General features: G+C 46.8%; 1 protein-coding gene across 1 annotated transcript in view; it reads left to right on the top strand.

Annotated features, from left to right (window-relative positions):
- The window catches only part of TMEM97 (transmembrane protein 97), a 94,337-nt gene extending 88,709 nt beyond the window's left edge, over window positions 1-5,628 (top strand). The window contains exon 3 of the mRNA XM_078679348.1: window positions 4,214-5,628. Coding sequence (XP_078535474.1) covers window positions 4,214-4,461 — 248 coding nt within the window. The 3' untranslated portion in view covers window positions 4,462-5,628. The remainder of the gene's footprint in view (window positions 1-4,213) is intronic.
- Window positions 5,629-14,914: the final 9,286 nt, after the last annotated feature.

The raw sequence follows: 14,914 nt of genomic DNA, 5'->3' as shown, positions 1-14,914 counted from the left end.
TTACTCTGCCCTTAAGTAGAAATGCAGGCGGGGCGTGGTGGACAGGGAGAGCGGCCAGGTGTTGCTGGGCGGGCGCGGTGTGCAGAGGCTTCTGGTCCTTGAAGTCCTGCTCCGCGCGCTCGCAGCCCTGGTCCGGTCCACGCCTTCACAATCCTGCTCCCTGGTCACACTGGAGCGCAGCGGGACCCGCGAAGCGGGTTCCGCAAGTTGTATGTAGAAAATAGGGATCCAGAAGTGCCCTAAGACCTCGGCAGCAAACAGCAACAGTCCCTGGTGAAAAGCGTCCCACAGCGGCTTCTTTACTCTGCCCTTAAGTAGAAATGCAGGCGGGGCGTGGTGGACGGGCGCGGTGTGCAGAGGCTTCTGGTCCTTGAAGTCCTGCTCCGCGCGCTCGCAGCCCTGGTACGGTCCACGCCTTCACAATCCTGCTCCCTGGTCACACTGGAGCGCAGCGGGACCCGCGAAGCGGGTTCCGCAAGTTGTATGTAGAAAATAGGGATCCAGAAGTGCCCTCAGACCTCGGCAGCAAACAGCAACAGTCCCTGGTGAAAAGCGTCCCACGGCGACTTCTTTACTCTGCCCTTAAGTAGAAATGCAGGCGGGGCGTGGTGGACAGGGAGAGCGGCCAGGTGTTGGTGGGCGGGCGCGGTGTGCAGAGGCTTCTGGTCCTTGAAGTCCTGCTCCGCGCGCTCGCAGCCCTGGTCCGGTCCACGCCTTCACAATCCTGCTCCCTGGTCACACTGGAGCGCAGCGGGACCCGCGAAGCGGGTTCCGCAAGTTGTATGTAGAAAATAGGGATCCAGAAGTGCCCTCAGACCTCGGCAGCAAACAGCAACAGTCCCTGGTGAAAAGCGTCCCACGGCGGCTTCTTTACTCTGCCCTTAAGTAGAAATGCAGGCGGGGCGTGGTGGACAGGGAGAGCGGGCAGGTGTTGCTGGGCGGGCGCGGTGTGCAGAGGCTTCTGGTCCTTGAAGTCCTGCTCCGCGCGCTCGCAGCCCTGGTCCGGTCCACGCCTTCACAATCCTGCTCCCTGGTCACACTGGAGCGCAGCGGGACCCGCGAAGCGGGTTCCGCAAGTTGTATGTAGAAAATAGGGATCCAGAAGTGCCCTAAGACCTCGGCAGCAAACAGCAACAGTCCCTGGTGAAAAGCGTCCCACAGCGGCTTCTTTACTCTGCCCTTAAGTAGAAATGCAGGCGGGGCGTGGTGGACGGGCGCGGTGTGCAGAGGCTTCTGGTCCTTGAAGTCCTGCTCCGCGCGCTCGCAGCCCTGGTACGGTCCACGCCTTCACAATCCTGCTCCCTGGTCACACTGGAGCGCAGCGGGACCCGCGAAGCGGGTTCCGCAAGTTGTATGTAGAAAATAGGGATCCAGAAGTGCCCTCAGACCTCGGCAGCAAACAGCAACAGTCCCTGGTGAAAAGCGTCCCACGGCGACTTCTTTACTCTGCCCTTAAGTAGAAATGCAGGCGGGGCGTGGTGGACAGGGAGAGCGGCCAGGTGTTGGTGGGCGGGCGCGGTGTGCAGAGGCTTCTGGTCCTTGAAGTCCTGCTCCGCGCGCTCGCAGCCCTGGTCCGGTCCACGCCTTCACAATCCTGCTCCCTGGTCACACTGGAGCGCAGCGGGACCCGCGAAGCGGGTTCCGCAAGTTGTATGTAGAAAATAGGGATCCAGAAGTGCCCTCAGACCTCGGCAGCAAACAGCAACAGTCCCTGGTGAAAAGCGTCCCACGGCGGCTTCTTTACTCTGCCCTTAAGTAGAAATGCAGGCGGGGCGTGGTGGACAGGGAGAGCGGGCAGGTGTTGCTGGGCGGGCGCGGTGTGCAGAGGCTTCTGGTCCTTGAAGTCCTGCTCCGCGCGCTCGCAGCCCTGGTCCGGTCCACGCCTTCACAATCCTGCTCCCTGGTCACACTGGAGCGCAGCGGGACCCGCGAAGCGGGTTCCGCAAGTTGTATGTAGAAAATAGGGATCCAGAAGTGCCCTCAGACCTCGGCAGCAAACAGCAACAGTCTCTCAGCTTAAACGAACACTCGCACTCACGGCGCTCCCAACGCAGCACTTGCCACTTAAACGAACACTCGCACTCACGGCGCTCCCAACGCAGCACTTGATATTGCATTATTGAGCCCCAGGAACGGTGTCATTGTCCGCAATCCCAAGCTCTGCAGCACTTGTAAGATCATAGTTGGTAGATCCTACTCTTACAAACACTACTGAGTAACGTAGGAGCCTCTGTTTGAATCCACGCACTGTAGACCACAGAAACACCAAATCTGTGATTAAAATAAGAGCAATATAGGACCAAAAGAATACCTGCAGGGTGTGATCAATTGTTCTTCACCCAAAGTCTTTCACATCTGAGTGATCTAAATTCACTGTCTTCCTATGCGTTTCACATTTATTTCAAACAGGTTTTCATTGGCTTGGTCCAATGTGTAACTTAACCGCTCCTGTCTAAAGCGAAGAGGACAAATTCAATACACCAAGAGAAATGGAGAAAGACAAGACCGGCACCAAAGTGTGACAGATTATAGCCCTATGCTGTATTGCATATCAAAAATCTGTAGGTAGACCTACTATTTTAAGTACATCACATGTACTTAGAGTTGACTCTGGGTCAACACCTTGCTCCTGATTAAATAGCTTTGTTGTATGTCGCACTTCCCTTTCCCTGCTTCAATAGCTCACTATTCTGGTGTTTCTCCCTCCCAGGAGTATTTCAGTTTGTCTTTTGTGTGAAAATGTTGTATCCTTCCATTGCTGAAGACAGACCTTGCTTGCAGTGGAAAGGATGGACTATTTTCTCTCCCTTTTCCCCACGCTTCATTACCCCACCACCCAGCATCCTCTAGCCTCCAGACCCCTGGTTTATATATTTATTGTTACTTTTTTGCTATTCCCTGCCCTGTCAGCTGGCATCTTTCTAAATGGGTTTTTGATCATTCCAAGATGTCGGCCCTGGCATTTGAATGCATTTTAGTTTTTGCTTTTACCAATCCCATTCAAAGATGGCTACCATGGATGTTTGAACTGTCAATGTGGCCATCTAGCATTGGCAAAGTTCAATTATTTCACGGCTGAGCCATATTGGATGTGTTTATGCTACCTCAGGGCCCTGTGAACTTAACCTCACTGTAACCTCCCAGAGTAGCCCCTGTGGTTGTGTGGAAACTACACAGGCCGACGGCTCTATGGCATCAAAGATATTACTCGCTGGTAACCTGGAGCTGAGAGTTGCTAAGTATATGCTCAAGGCCTTATTTCTAGTGCAGATAAAAGTCTGTTTAAGTTGCAACCTATACATTGAAATCTGTGTATAGATTATACCGATTTTAGTCTCCTAGTCTACAAATCAATATAGACAAGAACCTATGCTGTGGAAGGAAGTTATTTAACTGTAACGTTTGTTCTGTAATGTGTGTTTCCATCATGTTTTTTAAGGGAAGGTGTGTTTTGCACTTTTTCTGTATCATCCATGTCTCCACCCTATCCACCATCTTCTGCCATGGCATAGAATTTACCGATAAGCCGCAAATCTCATGTATGTTTCAGTCTGGAGCCGGTAATGTAAAATTGCATCAGCATCTACACGAATGCAAAGACAGGTGACCATGATTTCTCTTATTAGCCAACTGTGCTGCAAATGCTGTGGCTCTTTTTAGCTCAGTCTGAATATTGCATTGAGTAGTTGAACTAGTAGATATAAATTGGTACGTCCAAAAGAACACATTTTTTTCTATTTCTGTCACATCTATTATTTTCTGTGGATATTGGCTTTCTATTATTTGAAGTTTTTTATATCTGTGGTTCCCTATTTTCCCTTGCCACGCACGCAAATGTTTTTTTCCATCACACAAAGAATAACACAAACCATGGATATGAACTTGTGTTTATAGAACTGCACCATGTCACTAAAGGATCATTTGAGCCCCATAGTAGGTTGTGCTTACATTTAAACCTGGGTCCTCTGGATGAATGATTTGATTAGAGTTATGGTACTAGTTCAACCTTGGTAGTAGCGCCGAGGGCGCCGTTCAAAGTATTAGTCCATATGCACGCGCTTGTCCAAAAGGTTCTGCTTGAAGTGGGGGGGGGGGGGGGAGATGACCACTGTGGTTCAGACGTCTCCCTGCTGGTATGAAGAGCTACAACAAGTATTTTCATAATTCAGGATGAGTAATTGTGTTTCTTTTTTTTCCTCTCAATTCTTCATAGGTGGGTGCAAATGGATCCGCATCCCAGCCATTATTTACTCCGTCCACGTTGCGACGACTGTCCTGCCCATCATTGCACATGTTTTGTTCGCTGATTTACCTCTGTCCTCACAGAAGCCTGTGACACAAAATGAGCGCTTGACTCTTGTGTCATTTTACGCCCCATACTTGCTGATTCCACTGCTGCTGCTGAACACCATGCTTTACAACCCGAAATACACGCAGGAGGAAAAAAAGAAAAGGAAGTAAAGATGGCTGCCATTGGAGGTGCGAGGGGGGAGGAGGTGTACTAAGATGAACGGTTCATGCCAAACACAGCAGCAATATTACTGCCATTGGTACTTTTGTGGCACCCACAACATACTGAACTCTCATAATGACCTTGCACAGCCTTTACCCTGGTCAACTGTGTGTATGTAAATTCATGAAAGTCTGTGAATTGTACTTGAAACACCTGTGTCTCAAAAACTGCACTCACTGCACCTTTACACACTATGTACCACTTCTCACTGGAGTACATAATGACCAGCCCCTGCACAGTGGGTGGGGGCGGATTCCAAAACTTAAGATTTCAGAAGATGGTGGAACAATAAGTAACTCTTTGCAGTTGTTTGAAGATTCAAATTCCTGGGTTGTTACCTGTACGTTGGACCAGACTTAGATTCAGTGCTGTGCACCTTCTGAATCTAGGTTAAAACTTCAAAATACTTAGCTGGAAATACTTGTAGTTTGAAACGTTTAGTGAGAAAGTATTATCTGAAGGTTTCTAGCCATCAGTGTATTTTACATTTAGTTTGAAATCCTTTTATAATATATTAATGATACTTTTCTGTAACAGTTTCGGTTTAGCTGCACTTTCAACCTTGCCATGACCTCAAGTAGGCACAGTCACTTTTCGAATTTCAATCGGCTATTTTAGGTGCTAAATCAAAGTCGAGTTCATGAAGAAATTTGGTATGGGCCAAAGTTTAAATTTCAAACTAAATGTAATTCTACTAATTGTGTTTCAAGTCCAGAGTTTAAGGGTTTTTCAAGTATATGTTGACACAGTTTCCCCTAATACTATACATTTCCAGTGTGCAAGGGGATTGAGAGATGCTCTTATTTAGTAACCCCACTTCAATTCTTTCCTTTCGCAAATTCCTCCTCTAAGTGTTCTTCTGTTTCATTGTCCCATGTGGGCTTAAATATGAATAATCCTAACCTGTCCCTTTCTTTTGCTGCTCTCTTTGATATAAATGTTTTAATGTACACTAAAATTACATTTCTTTAATAAAATGTTTTTTTTCTTAAGGATCTTTTATAAAAAACAAAAATGATGGTGTTATACTTTGTTTTAATGTGTACTATCTTAAAATCATGATTAAAGTTTATACCGCATTCCATTCAATTAAAACATTCTATTTTGAATAAAAATGGGTCAGTTCCTTCTTCAGTGTTATTTTCCCTAAAGTTCACATCTTTACGTAACGTGTTGTTGATCTTTAGCTGAAAAGGCACTGCTTTCTAGTGCACCGAGACTGGTGTTTAGAGCCTTCGATTCTGTCGCAGTTGTGACCATGCTTTGCCATTCTGTAGATAATTCCTTTGGCTCCTCGGCCTAAGATTGCAGTTCAGTTGCTTACTCTGCCGAGGCATTTTCTGAAGTCTCAGAGTTTGGCAGGTAGTGGGTACTGGACCATATCCATGATGGGTACTCATGGTTGCTACTGGTGTTTCTATCCCTGGATGCTAATGGACTCCAGAATGATAGAAAATGTCCTTCCTTTGTCCACTTGACTAAGGGCAGAGATGGAGAGGATTGAGGTAGGGGCCGTAGAGGGCTTGGAAATAACATATTGTAGTTTTCAAGGGATTGCGAAAAAAAATATAAGCACGTAAAATAAGCATGTGATTTGCGCTATGGTAGCTGAATTTGGTGTTTTTACTGGGGCATTTTACTGTTGTGATTTTATGAAGGGGGAGGCTACACTGTGTAAAAGGGGCTCCTTGTATTTGCACGGCACTTTATCACTTCCCTTGTTAAACTAGAGATGCTATTTTGGTAGGCACTCTAGTTGCTTTCTCAGTCCTCCATAAATGAAAGTCGTGGCACTTGCGCACGCAATGGGTGCCCCAAAGGCTGCGCCTGTCTGCGACCAGTGACCAGGGACCGTGGTTGTTTTCACCATACCAGGATGTCCTACTCGGCTGAAGAATTGTGAGCACTGCAAGTGAGTTTAAAGGATCCTTGCTTACATTCAGTTGATCTCAGTACGAATAAACCTCAGTGTGAAGCGTGGTGTTTTGCTCCTAGCAGTACCCACCCCTCGTGCAAGATCTTGCCCAAAGAATTGGAAGAATGGCTTTGGTTCTTATTATTTGTAGACCCCTGGCACCGCATAAACTTAATTTGCTTTCGCTTATCCGGGAAGAAGGACCTGATGTGGTATTCCTCACTGGATCACAGCTCCAGTTGTAATTCAGGTAATCTCGTCTGTAGGAATGATCAAATGGATAAGGGAGCAGGGAATTGCCATTATTTACAGAGTCTCATTTAAATGAACTCAAGCTCCTCTGACTGACAAAGTATTTCCTTTTCAATAAATCTTACCCCTACCTTCTCTGGTGCCCTAATTTACAGTCCACCAGGTCTACCAGCTCAATTTCTTCATGCACTTCCTGATGCAGATTCCAGTTTAGGAGTGAATAAAGCTAACTTTACCCTTTTGGGAGGTTTTAATGTCCATTTTGACGATTTAATAACCACGCAGTTAGGAACCTATTACATGACCTAGCATCTCTACAGGTGACACAAAGAGTTGATGGTCCCACCCATGAGAAAGGACATCTCTCTGACCCAGCCTTTAGTAATTCCCTGAATTTGCATGTCCTAAAACCCGTGCCAGTTATATAGTCAGATCATTATCTGTTACCAATTCCTGTAGGTCACACAATGAGTAACTTGCCAATACAGACTACAAGGACCTATCATGGCTGGACTCAATTAAATCCTGAGGAGTGGAAAATTATCCTCAGAAACTCCAGAACCAAATTAGGTGATAGCATCTCCTCTGCAATTCAAAAATGTATTGATTGGATAAAAACCCTTTGGGGCAGACCATTCCATTTTAAATATACAAAAGTGCACAACAGGACAGGAAGCCTGCATGGTTTGATTCACACCTACTGTTGCTAAAAATAAAAGAATGTTTAGAGAAGTAAAATATAAAGTCTAATGACTCAATGAGTAAGAGAGAGTATAAACAATAAAAAACTACTGTTCCAAGATTAGAAATGTCCAAGCCTTCTATTGTGTGTCCAAGATGGGTAAGGCTTCTAATTCAGCCAGAGAAATCTTTCAAATAGGTAAATCACTCACCGAACATTTTCTGATAGGACCAGGACTCAAGAACATACGACTTCCCCTTGGCAACCTGTAAGTCCCGAGGGTCTTTCGACCCTTCTCCCTATCAGTACAGAAGATCTATCCATACTATTTAGTTTGGTCAAATCTGGCTCACCACTGGATCCTGCTTCGGCTTACATTTTGGTACAGGGGCAGAGCTTATCTTTCCATTTTTTGCTTCCACACCGCTACTGTGTAAACCTACTCACCAGTGTCATGCGCATCCGAGGAGCCAGAGCTGGTGGCTCCGCCTTCTCGTACCTACCTCCAAAAGCCTGAAGCGGACTCCCGCTTCACGGTAGGGCTGTCAGTTCAGTCTTCGACTTCAGGAAGGAACTGAAAACTTGGCTCTTCACTTAGAACGCAGTCGAATGGTAAGCAATCCCCCTTCTCATAAGCGCTAGGATACCGTCCCAGGTGAGATGCACGCTTTACAAGTACAATTAACATAACATACGGACTATGGTGGTCAGTATCTAGTTCACTACACAAAAATCATGGGGCCTGTCAGGAAGCTGCAGTCCCCCCCCCCCCCCCCCCCCTCTGGTGCAACACGTCACACCCATGCAGCAGACAATTATTGGGCAAGAGAGCAGCAAGGATTGAAATAATGTGGGACTGAAAGGCTTTCCCCAGGGAAGGCCAATCTGTCTTTTACCCTCCGTAGTTAAAAAGGCCTGCGGCCTTCAACGTAAAATACAACATTTATTCTGAGCTAACACAAAAAGTCCACTTTGCAACCAATGAACAAATCACAAATCGCTGTTTGTTTTCTTCTTTTCTTTCTTTTATTTCATGCGTTGATTGTTCATAAAACCTCCTAGCCGACACGTGTTTCGTCTGATATGGTGTTAATCCACGGACTTCTTCAAGGCTAGAACAATGTAATTTTATAGTTTTAAAACCTTTACATATGATTATTTATTTCCAAAACCCCCTAAGTTCCAAGAACTCAGATTCTAAAGAGTCCCATTTTTAGAGAGTTGCAGGTTATCAACATCAAGGAACTGGTGCAATATCACCAGAAGACAACACAAGGTGCTCTAAGAAGAATTTTAGTGAATAGTAACCGCCAACAAAACAGAGTGTGTATTAGTAGTAATAGAGAAGAATCCCACCACCATAAGCTTTATTCTGTGTGCAATTCACACCAACACACTATTGAAAATTCAGTATTTAAAAATCCAGTGAGAAATATGTAAATATAAACTGGTTGCTATGGCTAGAGAGAGATAGCCCCACATCAAAATATCGTGCTCAACCAGAAATGTGAACAAGTCATGGGTACCTTAATCAATTAAGTTCGACCTCTAGTCTCTTGCTCAACACCCCTGCCACACCGTCATTGGGGTTCAATTGTCCTCTTAGCTATCAATAAAAAACCGCAATTTAGAACTTAGATACCATCTATCTGTATGCACGTATAAAAGCCAACCTTAATCTGGTTGTATGGAGTACTCACTCTATTTTTCACGTTATTTTGGCCCGTAGATAGCGTTTAAAATCAGTCTCTCTCCATACTGTGTAATTCGGGTATTTTCCTCCTATAGTTAGATTAAAGCAGATGGAATCCTGCTGGTTAGGAAATAGTTATCTCCGTTATCATTGGAGACATACACATTTAAGAACTGGGATCAATCTTTATATGACCCATACTTGATGCATATTAAAATGTAAGAGTTAACCCACTAGGCTAACGACAGTTTCTTATCACCATGGTTACGCGCTACACGACCCTTACCCATTAATAAAGCGCAACTCGTACTCGGCAAGTTAACACCGCCACGAGAGGGATCCGTATGTGTGAGAAGTCTCACCTGTGACGATATCTCGTCTCCTATGAAGCAGTTCCTGGCGTTCAGCACCCGCGCCATGTCGGAGTTTCTTCAAATACCCGCATCCGGTATCCGACATAGAAAAGGGGCTAGCCGCAAACGGTGTAGTTCCCAACTAGAAGTGCGCGCCATCTTTGAGTGTGCAAGCCAATATCTTAACCCTGCCACGAGTCATATCTACTAGTCATATCTACTCCTGATTATAGTATTTATCGACTATAATTCTGGAAGTTTGTAAATATGTATGCGCGCATCGTGTAAGGAAGTAGAAAAACAGGCACCCACCGAAGGTTCCCATCACCAGGTGTCACTTCCTTAATTCCCATTGTCGACATCCTGACAATACATGTTTTCACAGAATTGGTTATAAATACATATGGCATTCCTAGCAAAAAAGTTTAAACTGTGGATATCAACCTAAACAATTTAAAAACAGAGCATTCCATGCGATCCCAGCATATGGTAATCAATATTGTCTCGGAGCTCACATTTTACCAAGTCGAATTACTGTCATGAATATACATCGCATTCATATTTCAGACGCCTTGGTTATCAACCTTATATATTAATTTCACTGGATTATTTACCAAAATTAGCAACATAATATAAGGACAGTGTCATTTTCCATAGGTGTACTTAAAACAGTTTTACCCGATCACAACATGATGAGAATTGTAAAACATGATTAGTAACATGCTTGTCAAAGGATCATGTACATTCTAAGATATAATATATAGACACAATAGCTGTTCTTTGGATCATTGATTCCAAATAGGTCCTATTCAAATAATGTACATACATTGGCATTCAGAGTCCTCCATCCGGAGTGTGTCATCAGTTAGTTCCCCAAGAAGAATTGAAGCTCGTCATCAAAGTTAAGACCCCTCTCTACCGCATGAACCTGCATTATCCATCTGGCCTCGAGTTGTCTAAGTCTGAGCTCCCTATCCCCTCCCCTCACATCTTGGGGCATTGTTTCAATTCCATGAAACGACATAGCTAGATGTTCACTCTGTGATCCGCACTCCATAGCATGTGCTGTCAGGGGATGTCTCATATCCTTATTCTTTAATGCCCTAAAGTGTTCTGCCATGCGGTCCTTAAGTCTCCTTATGGTGCTGCCAATATATACTCGGTCACATTTACAAGTTATCGCATATACCACATAGGTGGTGTTACAATCAATATGTGATTTTATGTGATAGATTTTGGATCCGTTGTATGTAAATTGTAATGTTCCATGCCGTGACATCCTACACATACTGCAGTCACCGCATCGGAACGAACCTTTTGCAAGTAGGTGTAACCAATTTGGAGTCTTCTCTGCTAATTTGGGGTAACTGGGACTAATCATATTTTTGATCGTCATACCACGACGATAGGATATAGAGGGTCGTGAATTAATGTAATCCTTTAAGGTTTGATCAGAACTCAGTAGGAACCAGTACTTATTCAGTATTTGGTAAACCTTAGATGACCAGGGATTATAGTTGGTAATCAATCTCACCTTATCTTTGTTTCTGTTGCTATCGTTGGATTTGGCACTCAGGGTATCTTGTCTATTTAGTTTAAGAACTCTATTCTTTGCTCTACGTAGGACATCTGGTCCGTAACCTCTCCTAAGGAATCTCCCTTCAATATCTGTTACACACTCTAGAAATTCGCCATCCTCGCTGCAATAACGTCGGGCCCTATATAGTTCTCCATAGGGGATTGAGGTGACTGTAGATCTTGGGTGTGCACTATCATTGTGTAGAACCGCATTGCAAGATGTAGATTTTCTAAAAAGCTTACTACACAGTTTGTTATCTTTTACATATAGGGTTAGGTCCAAAAAATTGATTCGCTCTTTGGAGTATTCAATGGTAAAGGTCATGTTGTACACATTATCGTTCATGTAGGCAAAAAAGTCCAAGAGTTCAACCTCACTTCCAGTCCATATAAGTATGAGGTCGTCTATATACCTTCCATAATAATTAATATGGGAGTGCCATTTAGCACCACCTGGGCCCCAAATATGCACCGCCTCTACCCACCCCAGTTCTAAATTGCGGTTTTTTATTGATAGCTAAGAGGACAATTGAACCCCAATGACGGTGTGGCAGGGGTGTTGAGCAAGAGACTAGAGGTCGAACTTAATTGATTAAGGTACCCATGACTTGTTCACATTTCTGGTTGAGCACGATATTTTGATGTGGGGCCATCTCTCTCTAGCCATAGCAACCAGTTTATATTTACATATTTCTCACTGGATTTTTAAATACTGAATTTTCAATAGTGTGTTGGTGTGAATTGCACACAGAATAAAGCTTATGGTGGTGGGATTCTTCTCTATTACTGCTAATACACACTCTGTTTTGTTGGCGGTTACTATTCACTAAAATTCTTCTTAGAGCACCTTGTGTTGTCTTCTGGTGATATTGCACCAGTTCCTTGATGTTGATAACCTGCAACTCTCTAAAAATGGGACTCTTTAGAATCTGAGTTCTTGGAACTTAGGGGGTTTTGGAAATAAATAATCATATGTAAAGGTTTTAAAACTATAAAATTACATTGTTCTAGCCTTGAAGAAGTCTGTGGATTAACACCATATCAGACGAAACACGTGTCGGCTAGGAGGTTTTATGAACAATCAACGCATGAAATAAAAGAAAGAAAAGAAGAAAACAAACAGCGATTTGTGATTTGTTCATTGGTTGCAAAGTGGACTTTTTGTGTTAGCTCAGGATAAATGTTGTGTTGTGTATTAGGGCATTGACCGGTTCATGCCTGTTGTGTTTAGATTGGTGGCCTAAACCTTATCCTTTGAGCTTCCTTACTTGTTCTTTTTTATTATTATCACTGGTACCCAGCGCAACTGTAACCCAGCCATCAATTTCTTCACTTGCTATTCAACGTAAAATAAGTTGCCATTACCCATTAAACTTCCCTTTGCCTTACTCGAGGAGGCAGTAGTCACTCTTGAGTTTGGGGTGTGGAAACTTGGAGTGCACCTTCTTGGCCAGCAGATCCTGGTGCAAGGATATGTATCCCTCATTTGGAGTCAGTAGATTGGCCAAGGAGTTAAAATCTAGTGGCAGAATATGCAATATACATGACATGCAGCCTTCAATCATTGTACTTTGCAGGATCGATGTGAATTATCCAGGACCCCAGTTTGTGTGACCAGGAAGGTCTGCATTCACCGGCCTCTCTGCCTTCCCCGCAGGATTCCACCCTCTGGAAGGAACCACGGATAATCTGGAGGGTTGGATCCTTGCTAGTTTTCCCAGATAACTGCTGAACCTGAAAATGATTTAAATTCAGAATAAATGAATGAAAATGTATTATGTGGAGATATCCTGAAACAATGGCATGGCTGTGAGCCTCTAAGATCTGTTGAGTTCCCCTATTTAAACTGACAGCCGTGTTGATTCCCCTAATTTCATAACGTTTTTAGGGCTCGCCTGCTGTGCGCATGCGCATAGCTGGCGAAGCTCTATAGGGGCTTAAACAGCGTTTACCCAAGCACGATTCCACTGGCGATTTCTTGAAGTGCATGTGCTTTTTAGGTCATTGCGCAAGCGCAAGCCCTAAAAAGCGCGTGCACAATGCCACCAGCCGCCTGCCTGCCTGCCTCGCATTACCACATCAAAGGCAGCTTCTCAGCGTGCGCTCATCCCCTAATTATTCACGGCCCGCGGCCGTACTTTCAGTTTCACGGCCGCGGGCCGTGTCTCCTTTTATGCTAACTCCCTCTGTACCTCTCCTTGCATCCTCCTCTTTACTTCGATTCCTGCCGTTTTCTCTCTTCTCCGGCTGTTTGCTTTGCTTCCTTGTTAGGACTTGTGCCCCCCTCACCCTCACTCACCCTCAACCCCTCACCCTCACACTCACCCTCAACCCCTCACCCTCACTCACCCTCAACCCCTCACCCCCTCACCCCCTCACCCCCTCACCCTCAACCCCTCACCCCTCACCCTCAACCCCGCACCCTCAACCCCTCACCCCCTCACCCCCTCACCCTCAACCCCTCACCCCCTCACACTCAACCCCTCACCCTCAACCCCGCACTCTCAACCCCTCACCCCCTCACCCTCAACCCCTCACCCTCAACCCCTCACCCTCAACCCCTCACCCTCAACCCCTCACCCTCAACCCCTCACCCTCAACCCCTCACCCTCAACCCCTCACCCCCTCACCCTCAACCCCTCACCCTCACCCACTCTCAACCCCTCCCTCACCCTCACTCACCCTCACCCTCACTCACCCTCACTCACCCTCACCCTCACTCACCCTCACCCTCACTCACCCTCACTCACCCTCAACCCCTCACCCTCACTCACCCTCACTCACCCTCACTCACCCTCAACCCCTCAACCCCTCACCCTCAACCCCTCACCCTCAACCCCTCACTCACCCTCACCCCCAACCCCTCACCCCCAACCCCTCACCCCCAACCCCTCACCCCCAACCCCTCACCCCCAACCCCTCACCCTCAACCCCTCACCCTCAACCCCTCAACCCCTCACCCTCAACCCCTCACCCTCAACCCCTCACCCTCACCCTCAACCCCTCACCCTCAACCCCTCACTCCCTCACCCTCAACCCCTCACTCACCCTCACCCCCTCACCCTCACCCCCTCACCCTCAACCCCTCACTCACCCTCACACCCTCAACCCCTCACCCCCTCATCCCCTCACTCACCCTCACCCTCAACCCCTCACTCACCCTCACCTTCAACCCCTCACTCACCCTCACCCTCACCCCCTCACCCTCAACCCCTCACTCACCCTCATCCCCTCACCCTCAACCCCTCACTCACCCTCACCCTCAACCCCTCACCCTCACACCCTCACACTCACACTCACTCACCCTCAACCCCTCACCCTCACTCACCCTCAACCCCTCACCCTCACTCACCCTCAACCCCTCACCCTCACTCACCCTCAACCCCTCACCCTCACCCACCCTCAACCCCTCACCCTCACCCACCCTCACCCACACTCAACCCCTCACCCTCACCCACCCTCAACCCCTCACCCTCAACCCCTCACCCACCCTCAACCCCTCACCCTCACACTCACCCTCAACCCCTCACCCTCACCCACCCTCAACCCCTCACCCTCACACTCACTCACCCTCACCCTCACTCACCCTCACTCACCCTCAACCCCTCACCCTCTCACCCTCAACCCCTCACCCTCACTCACCCTCACCCTCACTCACCCTCACTCACCCTCAACCCCTCAACCTCACCCTCTCACCCTCAACCCCTCACCCTCACTCACCCTCACCCTCACTCACCCTCAACCCCTCACCATCAACCCCTCACCCTCAACCCCTCAACCCCTCAACCCCTCACCCCCTCAACCCCTCACCCTCAACCCCTCACCCTCAACCCCTCACCCTCAACCCCTCACCCTCAACCCCTCACCCTCAACCCCTCACCCTCAACCCCTCACCCTCAACCCCTCACCCTCACCCTCAACCCCTCAC

The sequence above is a fragment of the Lissotriton helveticus genome, chromosome 3_1 (genome assembly GCF_964261635.1).
Source record: "Lissotriton helveticus chromosome 3_1, aLisHel1.1, whole genome shotgun sequence".
NCBI lineage: Eukaryota > Metazoa > Chordata > Amphibia > Caudata > Salamandridae > Lissotriton > Lissotriton helveticus.
This window is presented reverse-complemented; position numbering and strand designations above follow the sequence as displayed.